This window comes from Chanodichthys erythropterus, chromosome 1, assembly GCF_024489055.1.
Source record: "Chanodichthys erythropterus isolate Z2021 chromosome 1, ASM2448905v1, whole genome shotgun sequence".
NCBI classification, from domain to species: domain Eukaryota; kingdom Metazoa; phylum Chordata; class Actinopteri; order Cypriniformes; family Xenocyprididae; genus Chanodichthys; species Chanodichthys erythropterus.
Window position 1 is genome coordinate 27,797,867 of NC_090221.1, and position 20,252 is coordinate 27,818,118.

General features: G+C 37.4%; 1 protein-coding gene across 1 annotated transcript; it reads right to left on the reverse strand.

Moving 5' to 3' along the window:
* Nucleotides 1–6,846: 6,846 nt before the first annotated feature.
* Nucleotides 6,847–20,248, reverse strand: zdhhc15b (zinc finger DHHC-type palmitoyltransferase 15b). The gene is made up of 12 exons (XM_067364956.1): nucleotides 20,011–20,248; nucleotides 19,617–19,643; nucleotides 18,840–18,934; nucleotides 14,243–14,363; nucleotides 14,030–14,099; nucleotides 13,860–13,892; nucleotides 13,564–13,684; nucleotides 12,150–12,282; nucleotides 11,834–11,960; nucleotides 11,516–11,628; nucleotides 7,530–7,593; nucleotides 6,847–7,274 (listed from the first exon to the last, which is right to left on the reverse strand). Exons 1-11 carry the CDS (start codon nucleotides 20,126–20,128, stop codon nucleotides 7,553–7,555), a joined length of 999 nt encoding a protein of 332 aa, XP_067221057.1. The 5' UTR covers nucleotides 20,129–20,248; the 3' UTR covers nucleotides 6,847–7,274; nucleotides 7,530–7,552.
* Nucleotides 20,249–20,252: the final 4 nt, after the last annotated feature.

Below are 20,252 nucleotides of genomic sequence, written 5' to 3' on the forward strand. Positions count from 1 at the left end.
AAATATAGAAATCTCACTTTTACAAGCCACTTCTTATAGATTTAACCAATAATTTCAAGAATCAAGAGATTTCAGGAATCATAAAACAGAAAATATCCAAAGTCTTTATAGTGCAATCAGAGTTTGAATTGTGTTAAATTACACCACAACCTGAGTATTTATAGATAGGCAACACATACACTATATTGCCAAAAGTATTGGGACACCCCTTCAAATCATTGAATTCAGGTGTTCCAATCACTTCCATGGCCACAGGTGTATAAAACCAAGCACCTAGGCATGCAGACTGCTTCTACAAACATTTGTGAATGAATGGGTCGCTCTCAGGAGCTCAATGAATTCAAGTGTGGTACCGTGATAGGTTGCCACCTGTGCAATAATTCCATTCGTGAAATTTCCTCACTACTAAATATTCCATGGTCAACTATTAGTGGTATCATAACAAAGTGGAATCAATTGGGAACTCAGTTACAAAGTGGTAGGCCACGTAAAATAGTCAATAGCTACAGACCTCCAAACTTCCTGTGGCCTTCAGATTAGCTCAAGAACAGTGTGCAGAGAGCTTGATGGAATGGGTTTCCATGGCCGAACAGCTGCACCCAAGCCTTACATCACCAAGTGCAATGCAAAGCGTTGGATGCAGTGGTGTAAAGCACACCGCCACTGGACTCTAGAGCAGTGGAGACGTGTTCTCTGGAGTGACGAATCACACTTCTCTGTCTGGCAATCCGATGGATAAGTCTGGGTTTGGTGGTTGCCAGGAGAACAGTACTTGCCTGACTGCATTGTGCCAAGTGTAAAGTTTGGTGGAGGGGGGTTATGGTGTGGGGTTGTTTTTCAGAGGTTAGACTTGGCCCCTTAGTTCCAGTGAAAGGAACTCTTAATGCTTCAGCATACCAAGACATTTTGGACAATTTCATGCTCCCAACTTTGTGGGAACAGTTTGGGGATGTCCCCTTCCTGTTCCAACATGACTGCGCACCAGTGCACAAAGCAAGGTCCGTAAAGACATGGATGAGTTTGGTGTGGAGGAACTTGACTGGCCTGCACAGAGTCCTGACCTCAACCCAATAGAACACCTTTTGGATGAATTAGAGCGGAGACTGCAAGCCAGGCCTTTTCGTCCAACATCAGTGCCTGACCTCACAAATGTGCTTCTAGATCAATGGTCAAAAATTTCCATAAACACCTTGTGGAAAGCCTTCCCAGAAGAGTTGAAGCTGTTATAGCTGTAAAGGGTGGGCCAACTCCATATTAAACCCTACGGATTATGAATGGGATGTCATTAAAAACCATTTGCACGTAAAGGCAGGCATCCCAAAACTTTTGGCAATATAGTGTATATACACACCCAGGCAGGAATATAAATGCACAGGTGACATGAATGTGCGTCACCTATGCATTTACAGGTGACATGAATGTGCGTGGCCTGCTGGCCCATTCACCCCTTGTTCCTTTATTACAATGTTTAAATAGGAAGGGAGAAAAGAAGATAACAAGGAGGGGCTAAGAAGACCCCACCCCTAAAACAGAATGTGCTACCGATGTTCTGGTGACATCCAGAAGGTAGCAACGCACAAACATATAAGGAGAAGCCCAACTGGCAGCAGAGCAGATGTCCTACAGTGACACACCCCTGAACAAGGTCCAAGAGGCAGCTAAGCCCCTCGTGGAATGAGCTCTGATGTTTCCTGGGGGCTGCACTCCCATCAATTCATATGTCACAACTATAGCTTTCACAAACCAATGTGAGAGGTGTTGCTTAGATATGGGACTCCCCTTGTGAGAGGGCGGCCATGAAATAAAGAGCAGGTTGCTCTTCCGGAAAGCACTGGTTCTGGTTATATACGTCTGTAATGCACGGATAGGACACAGAGCATTCAGCGTCTGATCCTCCATGGAGGGAAAAGGTGGAGGGTGAAAAGTGGACAGCTCCAACGCCTCCGAACGCAGGGAAGCACTTTGTCATAAAAGCTGGGTTAGGCTTAAGAAATTAAACTAAGCACAGTTCTCCACTAAGAGAGAAATTGTTGGACGAGGAATGAACCAAGAGTGCATGTAGCTCACTGACACATGTAGCTGAAGTCAATGCCAAGAGCAAAGCATTCTTGAAGGACAGCAGCTTCAGGGAAATACTTCCCAGGGGCTCAAAAGTGTATTGAGACAGAGCCTCCAGCACCATGGAAAGGTCCCATTCAGGAACAGTTCTCCTGATGACTGGCAAAGAACGACGTGCACCCTTCATAAATCTGTTGATTAGAGGATGCTGCCTGACCGTTGAGCCCTCAAAACTCAAATGACAGCCAGAAATAGCCGCCAGGTAGACCTTAGTAGTGGAAAAAGACCTGCCTTTATCCCTAAGGTCTTGTAAGAATCCACACCCATCACACCACCCTTCAAACACCTGCACTTATAACCATGTAAAGGGCATGTTAAAACGGCCCTGGCATTCTGTATAGTAGCAGCAACATGCTGGGGATGCCCTAGCGGATTTAAGTTTGTCCTCTCACAGGCCAGGCCCAGAGAGCCATCCTGTCCGGGTGTGGGTGATAAATCTCCCTGTTTGCTTGAAATAATAGATCTGTGTAGAGGGAGAGGAGCCACAGCTGGGCATATAACAGAGGGATTATCTCTGCCAGCCACGGTGCTTTTTGGGACACCTGGGTGCTATCAGAATAAGAGACAGGCCCTTCTCTCTCACCCTGGCCAGTACAGCTGACTTCCAGAGGATATTAAATCGCAAGATCTCAGCTGAGGAGGATTAAACAACTCCACAAACAGCATTACCAGCTTCACTCATTACTAACCAGATTGACTTTATTTCTGTCACATGTCTACAGAAGTTCTTATTGAGAATTAACATAGACAGATTTTTAGCATTCACAATTGCAGATTATATGTTGTCGATAGATAGACAGATAGAGAGAATATAATTTTGTAATATTGTCAAACAGATTGATTGATTACTGATTGTTGTTGTGCTTTTTTGTATTTTGTCATTTTGTTTAGCATTTACAATTGTAGTTTGTTATAATATATTGTTTGGTTGGTTGGTTGGATGGATGGATGGATGGATGGATGGATGGATGGATGGATGGATGGATGGATGGATGGATGGAGATAATGTACTTATTTTTGGTATGCTTGATTTTTATTTATATTTACATTATTGCTGATTATGTTTTTTGTATTTTATCATTTTGTTTAGCATTCACAACTGCAGATTGTTATGTTGTTGTCAGACAGACAGACAGACAGACAGACAGATAGACAGATAGACAGATAGATAGATAGATAGATAGATAGATAGATAGATAGATAGATAGATAGATAGATAGATAGATAGATAGATAGATAGATAGATAACTTCGAAGTGAATGGGGTTGTGGTGGGCATTGATAGAATATTCTGTCCTTTCAGGCCTGCAGTGAAGTCATGTAATTACCTGCCATTAAAAATGTGAAATCAGAAAGCACCCACCTCTTTGTTCTGTTCCTGCTGACCTTTGCATTCTGTTCTACATTTCAAACTCATTCAACAAGGACCAGCCATCAGCGATAATTGTAGACATCCTAGGGAAATTGCAGAGTGCTTGGTAGCTAGCCAAGTCACAAGTGTTAAATAGTACAAAGATGGTTCTCCAAAATAGCACAATAATGGACAGTTCACGCCTGTCATTTTACAACTATAATTCTGAGGATTTTATTTGAAATGCTCCATTCTTCAGCTTCTCCTTTTAAAAAATAGTAATTCACTAAAAGAAAAAAAAAATATGATGAATTAAGGTTTAGAAAGTGCACAATACATGCAGAAAATGTAAGTAATTCACATTACTTAATCACATTAATTGCGGAAATTGCATTAATCTTAGTTTGTACTTTGAGATTTTACTAATGTTGTTTACTTAGTAATACAGGGGTTGTCCTGCAGAGTTCAGCTCAAACCCTAAAAAACAACACCTCTCTGTAATATTCAAATAATCCTGAGAACTTGGTTATATTTTTCAGATGTTTTATTATAGCGTCAGAGAGCTAAACTGTAGGATAAGGTCTGGTAATTTTCAGTAATCTTTAAAATAATTTGACAAGCATACTAATTGGCATGGGTCTTTTGGTTGATTTATTCAAAGCAAAATTTGTATAAAAAATAACATCCATTATGTTGAGGGGCTCATGAATACCAGTTTACTAAAGTGAACTGTAAATAAAAGACTTAAGGTGATGATGCACGGGGCAACTTTTTGAGCGATGTTGCTTGGGCACTTTCCCATTGAGAATGGGCAACAAATTTTGATCTAAAGTATCCAGATTGGTATCTGTTGCCCATTCTCAATGGGAAAGTGCCCAAGCAACATCGCTCGGCAACATTGCTAAAAGTTGCCCCATGTATCATCACCTTATAGGATTAGTTCACTTTCAAGTGAAAATTACCCCAAGCTTTACTCACCTTCAAGCCATTAGGTGTATGACTTTCTTCTTTCTGATCAACACAATCATAGATATATTAATAAATCTGGCTTCACTTGTTAAATATGGATGTTTTTTACACAAACGCATCGCTTCAGAAGGACTTTATTAACCCCCGTGTGAAGTATGTTTATGATGGATGTGGATGGAAGCACTTTCTTCAGCTCATACTCATTGGTATCACTCACTGCCATTATAAAGCTTGGATGTGTCAGGATATTTATTAATATATCTCCGATTGTGTTCATCAGGAAGAATAAAGTCATTCACACCTATAGGATGGCTTGAGGGTGAGTAATGCTTGGGTAATTTTCATTTTAAAGTGAACTAATCCTTTAAGTCTCTGTAGCAATTTCTATTTATAATGCTTTATGTATTTTCTTATTAAATTTCCCTTTTAAACATGATTATTTGATGTTTATGACAAAGACCAAATTGGACTGTTCAGACAGAGTTTTAGTTGATTTTGGTTACTCATACATGGGCTTGATCATATTTCGGTTCTAAAAGGAGACAAAAAATCTGAACAATTATTTACAAATTTGTCTTGGCAGAAAGAACGAGTGTTGCTATAAATCATATGGTGTGATAATCTTTGCTAGTTAAGACTGTTAAAACCATTTTTGCTTTGACCTTTAAACTTGAAACATTTTGAAAGACAAATATATTGAAATAAATATATTAATATTTTCCAATTATAATGTGTGACTTCTTACAAAATACACTTATCACAGACAAGGCTTAAGCCTAGTCCCAGACTAAAATGCAAGTTTGAGTTTCCTTAACTGAAAACTTGCACTGACATCTCTTTAAATATGTCACTGCCATTGTTTTGTCTCAAGATGCACACCAGTAATGTTTTTTCTAAGGCACATTTATAAAAGCTACTTAAAGGGATAGTTCACCCAAAAATGAAAATTTGATGTTTATGACAGACGGCAACGGTTGGAGTTAAAAACCATCATTTGTGTTCTACTGAAGAAACAAAGTCACCTACATCTTGGATGCCCTGGGGGTAAGCAGATAAACATCAAATTTTCATTTTTGGGTGAACTATCCCTTTAAAATGTCTTTCCTGGCCTAATCTAAGCCCTGTGTGTAAAACCAGGCGTTATATTTTAAGAAGTGAAGATCACCAAATAAGTAAAGAGAATCTAAAGATTGTTGATATTTAATGAGCAGACAGAACTTTCAAACAATACATATTTTGTACCATTGGAAAAACATTGGCATATAATGACTTGAACATGTAGTGGATATGGAGTTCAGTAAAAGTGTTTGAGCACATACACAGTAAAAGGAAGCAATGATCACCCCGAGATAAGGGTCAGTGCAAATAATACAATAAGCATTGGCGGCTAATAAGGATCCTCATAAGTGAGAACCATATTACAGGTATATCAATTATTTATGTATACAATTACAGTATCTGAAAAGGGCCACACAAACAGGACTCAAACATACAATAACTTTCAAAGAGGACAAAATTAAAAACACGATACTGCTATCCCATATTTACCCCTTTTGTACTAGAGGAAAACAAGGTAATTGTTTTGCCAACACTTCACAGGACAGTCCCATAGTCTGAAAAAAGCCTTGTGGGTTTATGGGTTTTATGGTAATAAACATATCCCGTATTTCGTTTTACATGTCAGAAGTCCTAATAAATACTGACCTCAGCAGTCTCTTCCTAAATATATACATAGAGAGGTATCAAAATGTGTATATTGCATCACAATGCAAAAGAAATAAGGTGAATCCAGACTGCTCTCTATTGACCACAGAAAAACAGTCTGAATTAGTCATACAGAATTAAAAAAGCTTCATAAAAAATGCCAGCCAAAGATACAGTGGACAAATGCATAGGATTGATTTCATACCAACTAAATATCGAAACTCATATTGATGGTGGCAACACAGACAGACACACACACACAAAACAAAGGCAGAACTCTCTGTACTTCCGTTTGCACCATTAGGCGAATGTCCTAAAACATGCCTCTGTTACATTTCACCCCAAATCAAAAGAAAAAGGAAATTCATTAAAGGAATTATATTGTGCATAAATAAACAAAAAACCTATTTTAGTTTGTGACATCCCAATTTTCATTATTGTAATGTGTCAAGACATTTTAATTTTGAGTTCTGCTGTAAGACTCATTATTCTCAGAGGTTATTCTCATTATTGCTATGCAGAATGTTTTACTGTAATACAATGCTTTTAATTCAAATTAGCAGAAAATACTACCAAAATGTATAATTATTTTTCTATTCAAACAACTTGAAATAAATAAGTTTTGCTATTTTTAAAAAAAAAAAAAAAAAAAAAAAACTTTTTTTTTTTTGTTTGTTTGTTTGTTTTTTTGTTTTGTTTGGGGGGTGGGGGGGGGTGAAATATGATCTGGACATGTTTTCTAGGTTTTAAAAGATTCATTCCACTCTCTGGAGAAAAAAAACAACAAAACAACCTCAGCAAACAGCAATCAGGAATACCGTCAAATGGTTACTGATATATTGTATCAGATGTGTCCATATGTTGACATCAAAGCATGATAATAAACAGTCCAACAGGTCTATGACATCTGAAATTGCCTGTGATTGTCCTGTGGCTCTCCTTTTCATAAAAGATGAGAAATACACTTGATAACATTCAGCATGATAACTTCTAAGTAATCAGCATTACAAGAAAAGTCCTCACTGTTCCCAATATATTTGGCTCTCTAAAAACATGCTTTTCTGGCATGGTCCAGGATTTGGAATGCAGTTGTCTCATTCAAGGATTGGTGCTAACGTGAATTAAGGGTCCCACTAGTAAAATAAATAAGACGTTAATGTTTTGACACTTTTCACACACAATTTTCAAGTAATAGCACACTTCTGTGCCAATATTTTGATTTGGTATCATTCATGTCTATAGAACAAACCAAATTGTTTTGGAGTTACACACTTAACTTTAATACTCAATGCTAGGTATACTCTTTAACTACTAACCCCACATATGAGCAATAGTAATTGTGAAAGTGATGCTTGCCTTCACCACTACAATGAACAATCCATACTCACCAAGGGTTCGTCCACTCCAGTGATTATGATTCAGTCCTAATAATGACTGAAGGTTCATTTTCATCTGAAATAACATTTGATTGGAGAAATTTATTTGATGCAATATATTTTTCATTTTTTTTGGAACAATCTGACCTATTAACAAACAGCTAAATATCAATTTATACTGAACACAAACATCCCTAAACCTGTATAAACTGATAAAAATCACAATATTACAACTGTATTTCTCAAGTGCAGTTACTAATATTACATATTTTGTATCATGGAAATGGGCAATAAACCACAGAGTTTGAGTTGGAATGCGAAGTAATTGTACTTATCTGTAAAAACAGTAAACTTCTGTAAATCTGTGTGCAAGTGTAAAAAACAACAAAATGTATATATGAAAAAAAAAAATTATGACTGTGCGACTGAATTTAGACTTTACAGCCCTTGACTTTGTATTTGCTCTTATCAAACTTTACCATTGTTCTTCTACAGAATCATACATTTGTAGATCATGGTAACCACAGGCAAAACTGTGCAAGGCTCATCGTTACCATGGTTAAAAATAAAAAAATAAATAAAAAAGGCTTCTAACTACAGTATGTGGTTTGCATAACACTATAGTATTTGTTATGAAAATAGTTGAAATTTAGTATAAATACAAATGCAAAACACTGCCATAGCTTCATAACAAAAATGACAGTATGGTAATTATATTGCTTTACTCCTGAAATACATTTAATGCAATATACATAAATATACAGCTGTAAATCCATGATAAACGTTGGTGATTTTTGGTTTGAAAAGACTTCTAACTTGTTAATTTCTGCATGTGTGCAGTTGAAAATTGTTAGTGGGATTTCATCAGGCTTTAAACTGGTTTAAATCACTATGACGTGGATTGTAACGAGAATTTTGTGCTGAATGCATGCGCTTCTAACTGGATCTCACAAGGCCGTTTAAAAAAAGAGATGTAAAAAAAAAAAAAAAGCTTTGTTGTTTCTCATACTCAGCAAATAAGAATACTCGGGCAACACTACAGGCACCAGTGCGACCTCTAACAAAATGTTGCAGCACAGGCAGGAAAAAAGGTAGCAAAATGCTCAGTCTGGAGGCCTGAAATAGTACATCACGTGACTTTGGCGCTCTGAACCGCTGATTCATTATGCTCCGAAGCTTCCTGAAGCAGTGTTTTGAAATCGGCCATCACTATATAAGTCGTTTTTGTTTTTTTTTGGCGCACCAAAAATATTCTTGTCGCTTTATAATATTACAGTTTTTTCCAATTGCTAACACACTAAAATGACATGCACAGCACAATTATTTAAACTGACACACAGAGAGCAAAACTTCTTCTCAAGTCTCCAAAAGTCTAAACACCTTTTCTGTTTTACACACATTTTGCATTTCAAAATAGCACTTTTTAAATTCACTAAATACAGTTCTCTGCATAAGACACAACAATCTGACATAAAGTCACATGTTTGCCATTTCAAAACACTGCCATTCAAAATGACACTACATGAGCTAATTGGCCAATTACATGTGCCACCTGGCCAAACACCTCAGTGGTTAATTGTTAACACTTCAATCAGGATGTAAGCACTATGAAAAGACCACAGGTGAGAACCTTTTTTTTTTACAACAACAATGGAAGACATTGCAGAGAGAGGAAGAGGAAGAGGAAGAGGAAGAGGGAGGTTGAGAATAAGAGGGGGAGGAAGAGTGAGAGGTAGGGGTAGAGCAGGTAGAGGAGTTCATGGCCAAAGAAGACAAACACTTTCAAATGAAATCAGAGCAACCTTAGTAGATCATGTCATCAACCATGGGTTGACAATGCGTGAGGCTGGACAGAGAGTGCAGCCAAACTTGAGCCGTTTTACTGTCGCCTCTGTCATCCGGACCTTTAGACTGGAGAACAGGTATGTAACCAAAATTTCACGTAGTACACATGTAGTATACCCCATGTCATAGTGTATCAGTTGGGTGACACCTGTTTACTTAGTGTATGACATCAGCCATTCATGAACTGTTCAAGTTTCCTGTACAATGTACTCTACTGTGGGGGAAAATATTTAGGCTGCATTGTCCAAGCCCTATATATATTTTTATTTTATTTTTTCTAAAGGACTGAGAGACGACACCATGGTGGAGGAAGGGGCCAAATGTTCACCGGGGTACAGGAAGCTGCCATTGTAAACTTGGTTTTGGAAAATAATGAAATCAGATTACGAGAAATTCAAAGCCACATCATCCAAGACAACACCTTATTCAACAACATTCAACGAGTTAGTCTGTCCACATTGGCTCGCATTCTCAAGCGAAACCAAATCAGAATGAAACAACTTTATAAGGTGCCGTTTGAGAGAAACTCTCAGAGAAACAAAGAGTTCAGACGAGCATATGTGGATGTAAGTACTATATTGACTGCAGTACACTACACACAACATTGTTTCCCAGTGTACTGGATAACACCATATTGAGTGATTTTTGTTCTTTGTTTTCAGGGAGTACTGGAAATGGATGCTCATGCAATCCCACATGAGTTCATCTTTATAGATGAGGCTGGGTTCAACCTAGCAAAGACCAGAAGAAGAGGGAGAAACCTCATTGGCCACAGAGCCATTATAGATGTTCCTGGCCAACGTGGTGGGAACATCACAATGTGCGCTGCCATCTCCAATATGCATGGTGTCCTCCACCGTCATGCCAAACTTGGACCATACAACACAGCCCATATTCTCACATTTCTGGACAGACTTCACAACATTCTCATACCACCAGAGCGTATGAATGATGCAGACCATCAAAGAAACCGGTACGTTGTAGTATGGGACAACGTGAGCTTTCATCGTGCAGCCCCAGTCCAAAACTGGTTTGCTGACCACCCAACATTTCTCGTGCAATACCTCCCACCATACTCACCATTTCTGAACCCCATAGAAGAATTATTTTCGGCATGGCGGTGGAAGGTATACGACCGGCAGCCCTTTGTGCGCATGCCTCTTGTGCAGGCCATGGAAGAGGCATGTGATGAGATTGATGTGGGTGCAATTCAGGGATGGATAAGGCACTCAAGGCGCTTCTTCCTCGATGTCTGGCAAGGGAAGATATTGCCTGTGATGTTGACGAGGCGTTGTGGCCAGACCCGGCTGTGCGGCAAGATGCTGCCTAATTATTTTTCTTGCCTTTTTTTTTGTTTGTTTTTTTTACTGTAATATATTTTTTTTCAGAAATTTTCTTTTTCAGTTTACTTTTTTTGTAAGAATATTTTTGTTCAGTCCCATGTAAATATATCTGCTGTGCTTATGTTGTACTGACTTGTTTACTGTAGTGAAGGAAAAAAAAATAAAAATGTTGCAACAGCATGTGTGTGTATCTGCAAATATTTCTGTGCATGTGAACAATCTGATACATATTTTAATATTATGGCAAAGCATACTAAAGATGGGGGTGCTTTTCATTATGCCCAACAGTGTGTAGGTGGTTAGGCAAAAATCTGGTAATATGAATGAAGTGTGTGCCATTTCATGCAAAAGTTTGATTTTGATAATGCTCTGTGTAGTTTCGGTTGCAGTGCTTCATTTTGCAGGATATATGAGGTATTTTGCAGTTTGGGTGTGTGGTTTTGTGAATTGTGTTAAGTGTTTTGATAAAACCAGACTAGTTTGAAAAATTGTGTGTTAGCAATTGGAAAAAACTGTAATATTGAACCAATGTACTCGCATGTACTGATTTAAATATGTTTTTTGTACCGTTATGGATCTTGAGAGAGGAAATGTCATTGCTCCCTATGCAGGCCTCACAGAGCCATCGGATTTCAACAAAAATATCTTAATTTGTGTTCCGAAGATTAACGAAGGTCTTACGGGTGTGGAACGGCATGAGGGTGAGTATTAAATGACAGAATTTTCATTTTTGGGTGAACTAACCCTTTAAAGATAGATTTAAATGTATAACATACAATTAAAATCACTTAGATACAATGTTGATCTTACCTGCGCTTTCTTCATCTGATCCACCGTCCTCCATCCATTTCTCCTCATTGGCCAATAAAGGATTCTCTGATTCACGCAGGGTCCTCAGAGGGAAATAGTGCCCATCACCTTGACTATGACATACGAACACACAGAACAAGTGGAAAATATTTACATAAGCCATACTTCATAGAGCAGTTGCTGGATACAAATTTCAAAATGCATGAACATTTATACTGTACATCTATGGCCAGTGTGACATTTGGGCTTGAGCTGTTGAGCTGAACTGTTGCTGTCTACATTTGCTTTTAAGTGTGACCAGTTTTGACATGAGCTCACCTTGTGAACACTGGAATAAACCAGAGCTTTTTATCCTCACCAAACACCTGCTGGAGGTTTTTGCTGAGCCCAACGTTAAAGCCATTCCTGTCAGGCCCATTCTGAAACACTGGTGCAGAAAACGCCTCTGGAAAACAGGAATATTCATGGAGGTCAATATTATGAGCCACATAAATTACTGCTAACCAAAGGTCAAGCTAAAAAATGTAGCAAGCAGTTTAAAGCTGTATGAACTTTATATTTCTTGTAGAAACACAATGAAAGGGTTAATGATAATCAAGGAATTCAGTATAAAAAGAAGTGAAGGCTTCCTCACCTAGCGTGGATCTGTTTTTAGCCACCAGCCAACAGTGGTAGCCAAACAGGAACATGAGACTGACGAAAAACATGAGCGCCACAAACAACAGGAAGAGCACGTGGAATTTGGCAGAGCCATTCGGCAGATCTCCCTAACAAACAAATGCAAAGATACTTGAAATGTATGTTTAACAAAACTAACAAATGCAGCAATACACTGAACATTTGTAATAATAAATAAATATTAATTTTACGGAAATTGTTATTTTCCTTTCTTCTGCAGAACACCCATAAGAGAAGATATTTTAAAGGTGCCATCGAATGAAAAATTGATTTTACCCGGCATAGTTGAATAACAAGAGTTTAGTGCATGGAAATTACATACAATGAGTCTCAAACACCATTGTTTCCTCCTTCTTATATAAATCTCATTTGTTTAAAAGACCTCAGAAAAACAGGCAAATCTCAACATAACACTGACTGTTACGTAACAGTCGGGATCATTAATATGTACACCCCCAATATTTGCATATGCCAGCCCAGGTAAGGGTAAGCAAGCAAGTACAACATCATCTCTTCTTTTTCTCCGCTATTAGAATTCCAGCAGTGTAGATGCTGCTAAGTATATTACTGCCCTCCACAGGTTAAAGTTTGAACTAATTTTTATATGCAATATGCTAGTTCAATAGTATATAACAATTAGTTCAAACTTTGACCTGTGGAGGGCAGCAATACACTTAGCAGCATCTACACTGCTGGAATTCTAATAAAGAAGAAGAGATCTAGTTCAAGATGAGCATTTAAGGTTAAAACTTATATAATTTTTTTTTTCTTTTCAGAAAATGAGCGATGGTTTCACTAGATAAGACCCTTATTTCTCATCTGGGATCATGTAGAACAATTTGAAGCTGCAGTGAAACTAATTTTGACCTTCAATAATTTGGTGCCCATTCAAGTCTACTATAAGGAGAATAATCCTGGAATGTTTTCATCAAAAACTTTAATTTCTTTTCGACTGAAGAAAGAAAGACATGGACATCTTGGATGACATGGGGGTGAGTAAATTATCAGGAAAAGTTTATTTAAAAGTGGACTAATCCTTTAATGTACAAGTATGTGGTCTCTAATTGGTCAGGCATGATAAATAACTCTTCACTGTGTGTGTTAATTGAGTGCAACATAATGCTCTGGTTAAATATTGTAGGACAGAGCATAATAAAGAAAAACATATTAACTATTAAAAAAAAAAAAATTCCATGGCTTTCCATGATTTCTCCATGACTCCATGAATTTCCATTACTTTCCCAGGTGTGGAAATCACAATTTAAAAAAAAAATCCCTGATATTTCCAGGTTTTCCATGGCCATATGAACCCTGTATCTAAGTTTATATGAACTCCATTTTATAAGTCAAAACTGATTGCTGAAACTCACCACCCAGAACTTGAGGAAGTACTGAAACACTGTTGATGCGATGAAGACACAGTAGATCATGGAGTAAGACAGGAACAGAAGAAAGAACTTATAGTTGGAGAATCCTACACAGTTGTTTACCCTAAATAGTACAGAAGACAAAAACATCACATACAGGCTTACCATAGTGAATCAGGGTAAGAAAAAAAAACATGCTTTGGAAGAAGGATTGATGCTTTGAACAACAAAAAAGTTACATTTAACAGAACAGAACAGAATAAATTACTTGATTCATAATATAATAAATTTGTATATACCATGGACAATGGTGATCCATTTTCAAAACACATCTATAAAAACACAGGAGGAAAAAAGACAGTGAATCCAGGTCATGTTGTTCAACTGCATCCTGTAACTTTAATTAAAATAAGGCTTTTGTCTAGAGATCTGCTTTCAAGAACAGGGGTTGGCGTGTGGCTTGACTTACGTTTCACAGACGGAGCAGTGGTGACAGCGGTCTGGCTTCAACACCTGACAACGATCACAGAACCGGATAGCTGAAGACATGGAGATAAAGAAGGTCAGCTGCCCGCCTTCACATCCGATCACATATTTAACTGGCAAACATTCTGACTATATAGATGCAGCTGCTATGGAAATGTACACATAAATGACAGGTGGCTACTGTAGCTCTGTGTACCTCCTGACTGAGCACGTGTGAAGATGGGAAGTCTCTTGGCAATATCAGCAAGAATCTGCTTCTGAACATCCGGTCTCTCTTCCATCTCATATCTCTCTTTATCAGTGTATGATAACTGGAACTAGAGCACAGACAATTTCAAACTTTATCAAACATATAAATTAAGAATTTTTTGCATGACAATCAAGAAAAGTTCACCTACAATTGCCATTTTTTTTTGTAATTCCCATTGCTCTCATTTCCTAAAGGTGATTCTCATTATTGTAATACAGTATTAAAGAAGTACAAAAGGAAATTAGAGCAATACAATGTTTTAAATAAAATACAGCAGTAAAATGCAGTACAAGCACCACCGTAAATTAGATTTTTACATAATTATATTTATAATTATAATAATAATTAAATATAAATAAACAATATTATAATTTATATTTTTAATAATAATTATTATTAATAATATTTAATTATTATCATAATTATTTCACATTACAGTAATGAGTAAAATGAATATGTATAAAGCACTTTTCACAGTGGCCATTAGCTCTAAGCAGCTTTATAATATATATTGGAATAATGTCTCAAAAGGTTTCTGAAGATTATGCATTAATAATGTATTTGTCTGTAAACCCCCAGGAAGCAAGCCAAAGGTGACTGCGGCAAATACAGAGTAACTGCATGAGGTATTAGTAGTGGGGGGAAAGTTGGGACATCGGATATGCACAAAACATAGCCTATCGAAATCCAATCAGATTTAGCAAGACAGTGGCACTAAAAATCTGTTTCGAGCTACATCCATATGTGGTTTGAAATCCTATTCAAATCTAATTTCTGGAAATTTGTAATCTGCAAACTCCTCCATGTTGCATTTTTTGTTGTTGCTGTTTTTGCCGTTTGCATACCAACGCAACGTCATTGCCATAGAAACCAATACAGATATTCCGGAAAACAAGAGCAGCATGGACACACAAATCAGATTTGATCATTTGCGATACACAATGGCTCCATTCAGACTATCAGTACAAATCTGATTTTTGTCCATAACCGATTGAAATCTGATCAGATTTAGCAAGTGTGAACGACCAAAAATCACATGAAATGCACTTTTTACAATTCCCTTTCGATCTACATTCAAACCCTTTGAAACCCTATTCAAATCACATTTCTGGAAATCCATTTAAGCAATAATTTACAAATCTCATAAACTTATATTTTATTCACAGTAGAATATAGATAACATATCAAATGTTGAAAGTGAGACATTTTGAAATGTCATGCCAAATATTGGCTCATTCTGGATTTCATGAGAGCTACACATTCCAAAAAAGTTAGGACAGGTAGCAATAAGAGGCTGGAAAAGTTAAATGTACATATAAGGAATAGCTGGAGGACCAATTTGCAACTTATTAGGTCAATTGGCAACATGATTGGGTATTGGCAGTGTCTGTCAGAAATCAAGATGGGCAGAGGATCACCAATTCCCCCAATGCTGCGGCCCAAAATAGTGGAGCAATATAAGAAAGGAGTTTCTCAGAGAAAAATTGTAAAGAGTTTGAAGTTATCATCATCTACAGTGCATAATATCATCCAAAGATTCAGATAATCTGGAACAATCTCTGTGCGTAAGGGTCAAGGCCGGAAAACTATACTGGATGCCCGTGATCTTCGTGCCCTTAGACGGCACTGCATCACATACAGGAATGCTACTGTAATGGAAATCACAACATGGGCTCAGGAATACTTCCAGAAAACATTGTCGGTGAACACAATCCACCGTGCCATTCGCCGTTGCCGGCTAAAACTCTATAGGTCAAAAAAGAAGCCATATCTAAACATGATCCAGAAGCACAGGCGTTTTCTCTGGGCCAAGGCTCATTTAAAATGGACTGTGGCAAAGTGGAAAACTGTTCTGTGGTCAGACAAATCAAAATTTGAAGTTCTTTTTGGAAAACTGGGACGCCATGTCATCCGGACTAAAGAGGACAAGGACAACCCAAGTTGTTATCAGTTCAGCTCAGTTCAGAAGCCTGCATCTCTGATGGTATGGGGTTGCATGAGTGCGTGTGGCATGGGCAGCTTACACATCTGGAAAGGCAAATTTGTGCAAAAATTGTGCAGCCATGACTTCCTGTTCCACAGGAGTACAAATATGTGTAAACACAAAGGCCAAATCCCCTTAATCATTCATCACAATGAGAAAAAAACAAATAATATAGTTCTGATGTGCAGCAAAAGATTGTTGAGCTTCACAAAATAGAAAATGGGTATAAGAAAAAAGCTAACACATTGAAGATTTGAGTGGCCAAAGACTCAAGGATCACAGCTGGAGAATTGCAGAAATTAGTTGAGTCTTGAGTCTCACAAAGCCTAAAAAAATTACCAAACAGCACCTACATCCCCACAAGTTGTTCAGGAGGGTTTCAACAAAAATCTTTCTTTGCACATGCAAAAACAAACTCCAGCATATTCAGCTGTCAGACAAGACTGGAACTTCAAACGGGACCGGCTTCTGTGGTAAGATGAAACTAAAAAAATAGCTTTTTGGCAGCAAACCCACCAGATGGGTTTGGTGCACACATGGATAAAAAGTACCCCATGGAGCACCAACATGGAGCTGGAATCTGAAGGATCTGGAGAGATTCTGTATGGACAAATGGCCTCTGATCTCTTGTCAGGTGTTCTCCAAACTCATCATCAGGCATTATAGAAGAAGACTCAGAGCTGTTATCTTGGGAAAAGGACATTGCAATAATTGGGTGCCAATAATTGTGGCCAACATGAACTAGAGAAAAATATTTATTTCATAATGAGCTTTTCCATCCATTTTCATTTCCATTCTTTTCCTTCAATGAAAGGTTAGAATTTTGTGAATTTTTTGAATGAAAGATCAAAAAGATAAACAATCCAGATTTATTTTCACAGCCGCCTTTGCTCATATTTACTAAGGGTGCCAATATTTGTGGAGGACACTGTATGCTCTCATCCAGACGTCGAAGACCTTGCATTTTACAACATGACAATGCCAGACCACATACTGCATCAATTACAACATCATGGCTGCGTAGAAGAAGGATCCGGGTACTGCAGCCTGCAGTCCAGATCTTTCACCCATAGAAAACATTTGGCGCATCAAAAAGAGGAAGATGCGACAAAGAAGACCTAAGACAGTTGAGCAACTAGAAGCCTGTATTAGACAAGAATGTGACAACATTCCTATTCCTAAACTTGAGCAACTTGTCTCCTCAGTCCCCAGACGTTTGCAGACTGTTATAAAAAGAAGAGGGGGATGCCACATAGTGGTAAACATGGCCTTGTCCCAACTTTTTTGAGATGTGTTGAAGCCATGAAATTTAAAACCAATTTATTTTTCCCTTAAAATGATACATTTTCTCAGTTTAAACATTTGATATGTCATCTATGTTGTATTCTGAATAAAATATTGAAATTTGAAACTTCCACATCATTGCATTGATTTTATTCAAAATTTGTACAGTGTCCCAACTTTTTTGGAATCGGGTTTGTAGTATTCATCATCAATAAGGTATATACTGAGTGTTTGAGAATGTCTCGCTGTTTTTAGTGACTGAAATACTGCAGCAGGTGCTGGATATGGATCACAGGTGCCCAAAACTTGCATTGTATTCACACATTTTTGTTTTTCTTCTTTTGAGAGGGAAAACTGGCAGGCCTGTAATGCAGTTTCATAGACGTTTTGCCACCTGGTCTCTGTATCAGTCACATGACTGAAAACTAGTGTCATAAAAATAATGCGAAAAATATGATCAATCCAAAAATTGATTTTATTTTTCTTTAAGTACTGTGATATATAAATTTAAATGTGCAATTCACATTATTTTTCAGTTTCCAACCAGATATATTAGTTAAAGGATGAAAAATTACAAATTGTGCTGGATTTTGAATATCTTGGAGTTATCTTAGACACTTATTAAACATTTGAAAGCATGTTAAAAATGTGTCTGTGCAGTGACACCTCAACTTAGAAATTTTCAATTTATACCAAGTCAACTTTCAATAGAAGCTGCAAGAATCTTTTTGCATTCTTTGATTTTTTTTTTGGTCGATCAGCTTTTTCTGTAAGAGCTGTTAATAACTGGAATAATTTACCAATTAATATTAAACAGCATCCTACTTTTGCACAGTTTTAAGTTACATTTGAAAATAAGGTTAAAGATGAGTCAGGTTTCTGATCATTGAATATTTTTGTGCTCTGTTATGGTTTCATAATTTTTGGGGTTTTAATTTGTATTATTGTGTGATGTTTTGCAGTATTTTGTCGTAATTTGAATTGTAGTTTTAATTGTTATGTGATGGATTATATAGCATATATTTTACATTTGTGGGGGGAACTGTATTGTATATGTGATTATATCAATGTTTTGATAATGTGTTTTGGTACTCTCCTGCCCCGGGACAGCAGATGAAATTTAGCTCTGTAGCTAACTCTAAGGCAGTATTTTTACTTTCCATTGTCCCTGTCAAATAAAGAATTAAATTATATATATATATATATATATATATATATATAAAAGACAACTAACTCAACATGGTCTGTCTGGCAGAAACCATAAATCACAAGCACCTTTTTAGATGGTGTAGATGGTGGAGTAAAGATGGCCTTCCAATAAGTCCAACAGAACATTATAAAGCACACATGGAATATCAACAAATAGGCCACTGTGGAAAAAACACACATTACATGTCATTATTAGTAAAAGTCATAATATGTCATTACATTTTTGTCATAAGATGACAAATGTTTAGTTAAGCAGCATAAGACTAGTTAAGGTGTATATGAACTAGACTGAACTGCAGTCACAACTGATTTTGTTGTTGTTGTTGTTGGGTTAGAGTTAGGCTTTGAATCTGCCGGTGTTTTTGTGATTTACTGGACCAGTGTAACCACAGTGGCTTACTCTAGTTTTACAAGTTAGTCATCAGATTTTTTCTTTAAGACTTAACTGGTCATATCTAAGTCAGTTGCATGAAAACTTGGTTTAAAATAAACAAAAATAAGACTGAGTACCCCCTGGTTAACTGCTAGTTGGTCAAACTAGTTCTTAAGACACAGTCTTAACATAGAGACTAAGTTTATGCAACTGGCCCCAAAAGTAGATGAACTGCAGTGCTGCTAACATGTCATAACCACTAAGTGTATAAAAACTATTTTTGTATATCTGTTACTCCATTATGTGTGTATAGTTCTGTTTTGTGCACTTTGTTGATGTTGCAGCTTGGGTCAACTGAGAGAACGTGATAATGATATTTTCACTTCCACTTTTTTAAGCAAAAGCCCATTCACAAGATCAAGAAGGCAGGTTTTGTAATAAGCAATGGCAGATGACTGAATATCACGTACCTCTCTCCAGATGATTGCTGAGAGTAACTGAAAAAAAAGATCAGTGATCAGTGTCACGAAACATAATGGCTGTGTCTCAAAACCTAGAAACCAGCAGAAACTAGGCAGAAAGTACTGCAATCATGGCCTCATTGTGATAACTGAGACACTATGATGATATGCAGTTCCTAGGCAGGTAGCTCCATAGGTTTTGAGGCACAGCCCATGTAAACAACTCTATAGAACAGGTATAAAAGCGGATACAATGACTCAAACCGATTTATTTTGTGTAATAATAGCAAAAATATAATAAACTGGCGAACCATTGTGGGATACAAAACATCACTTCCTTATTCCATACGAACAGAACCATAAGCGAATTAAAAGACATAAATTATCAACTGTGGAATCTTACCGAAGCACAGTTCAAAGACATACGCGTAATAAGACCAGAGAACCACTGATGAAATGATGATGACGGGAATCCAGGAGAAAATCCTCTGGCAACATCTGAGTGCTCTCGACAGAGCCATGATCAGCCCGCTCTGACATCTGCTAGCGCGCCTGGCACATTACCGCACAACGATCTGCTCTGGCATCCACTAGTACACCTGTCCATCCAAACCACAAGAGCAGTGTGTCGGAGCATACGAGGCC

What these genes read in the sequence shown, in the direction of transcription:
- zdhhc15b (XM_067364956.1), bottom strand. Translation starts at nt 20,128, where the DNA reads ATGGCTCTGTCGAGAGCACTCAGATGTTGCCAGAGGATTTTCTCCTGG. An exon ending in CATCTACACCATCTAAAAAG is followed by an intron (nt 14,364 to 18,839) that starts GTGCTTGTGATT and finishes TCTGTGCTCTAG; the next exon opens with TTCCAGTTATCATACACTGA. An exon ending in ACTTCCTCAAGTTCTGGGTG is followed by an intron (nt 12,283 to 13,563) that starts GTGAGTTTCAGC and finishes TTTGTTTGTTAG; the next exon opens with GGAGATCTGCCGAATGGCTC.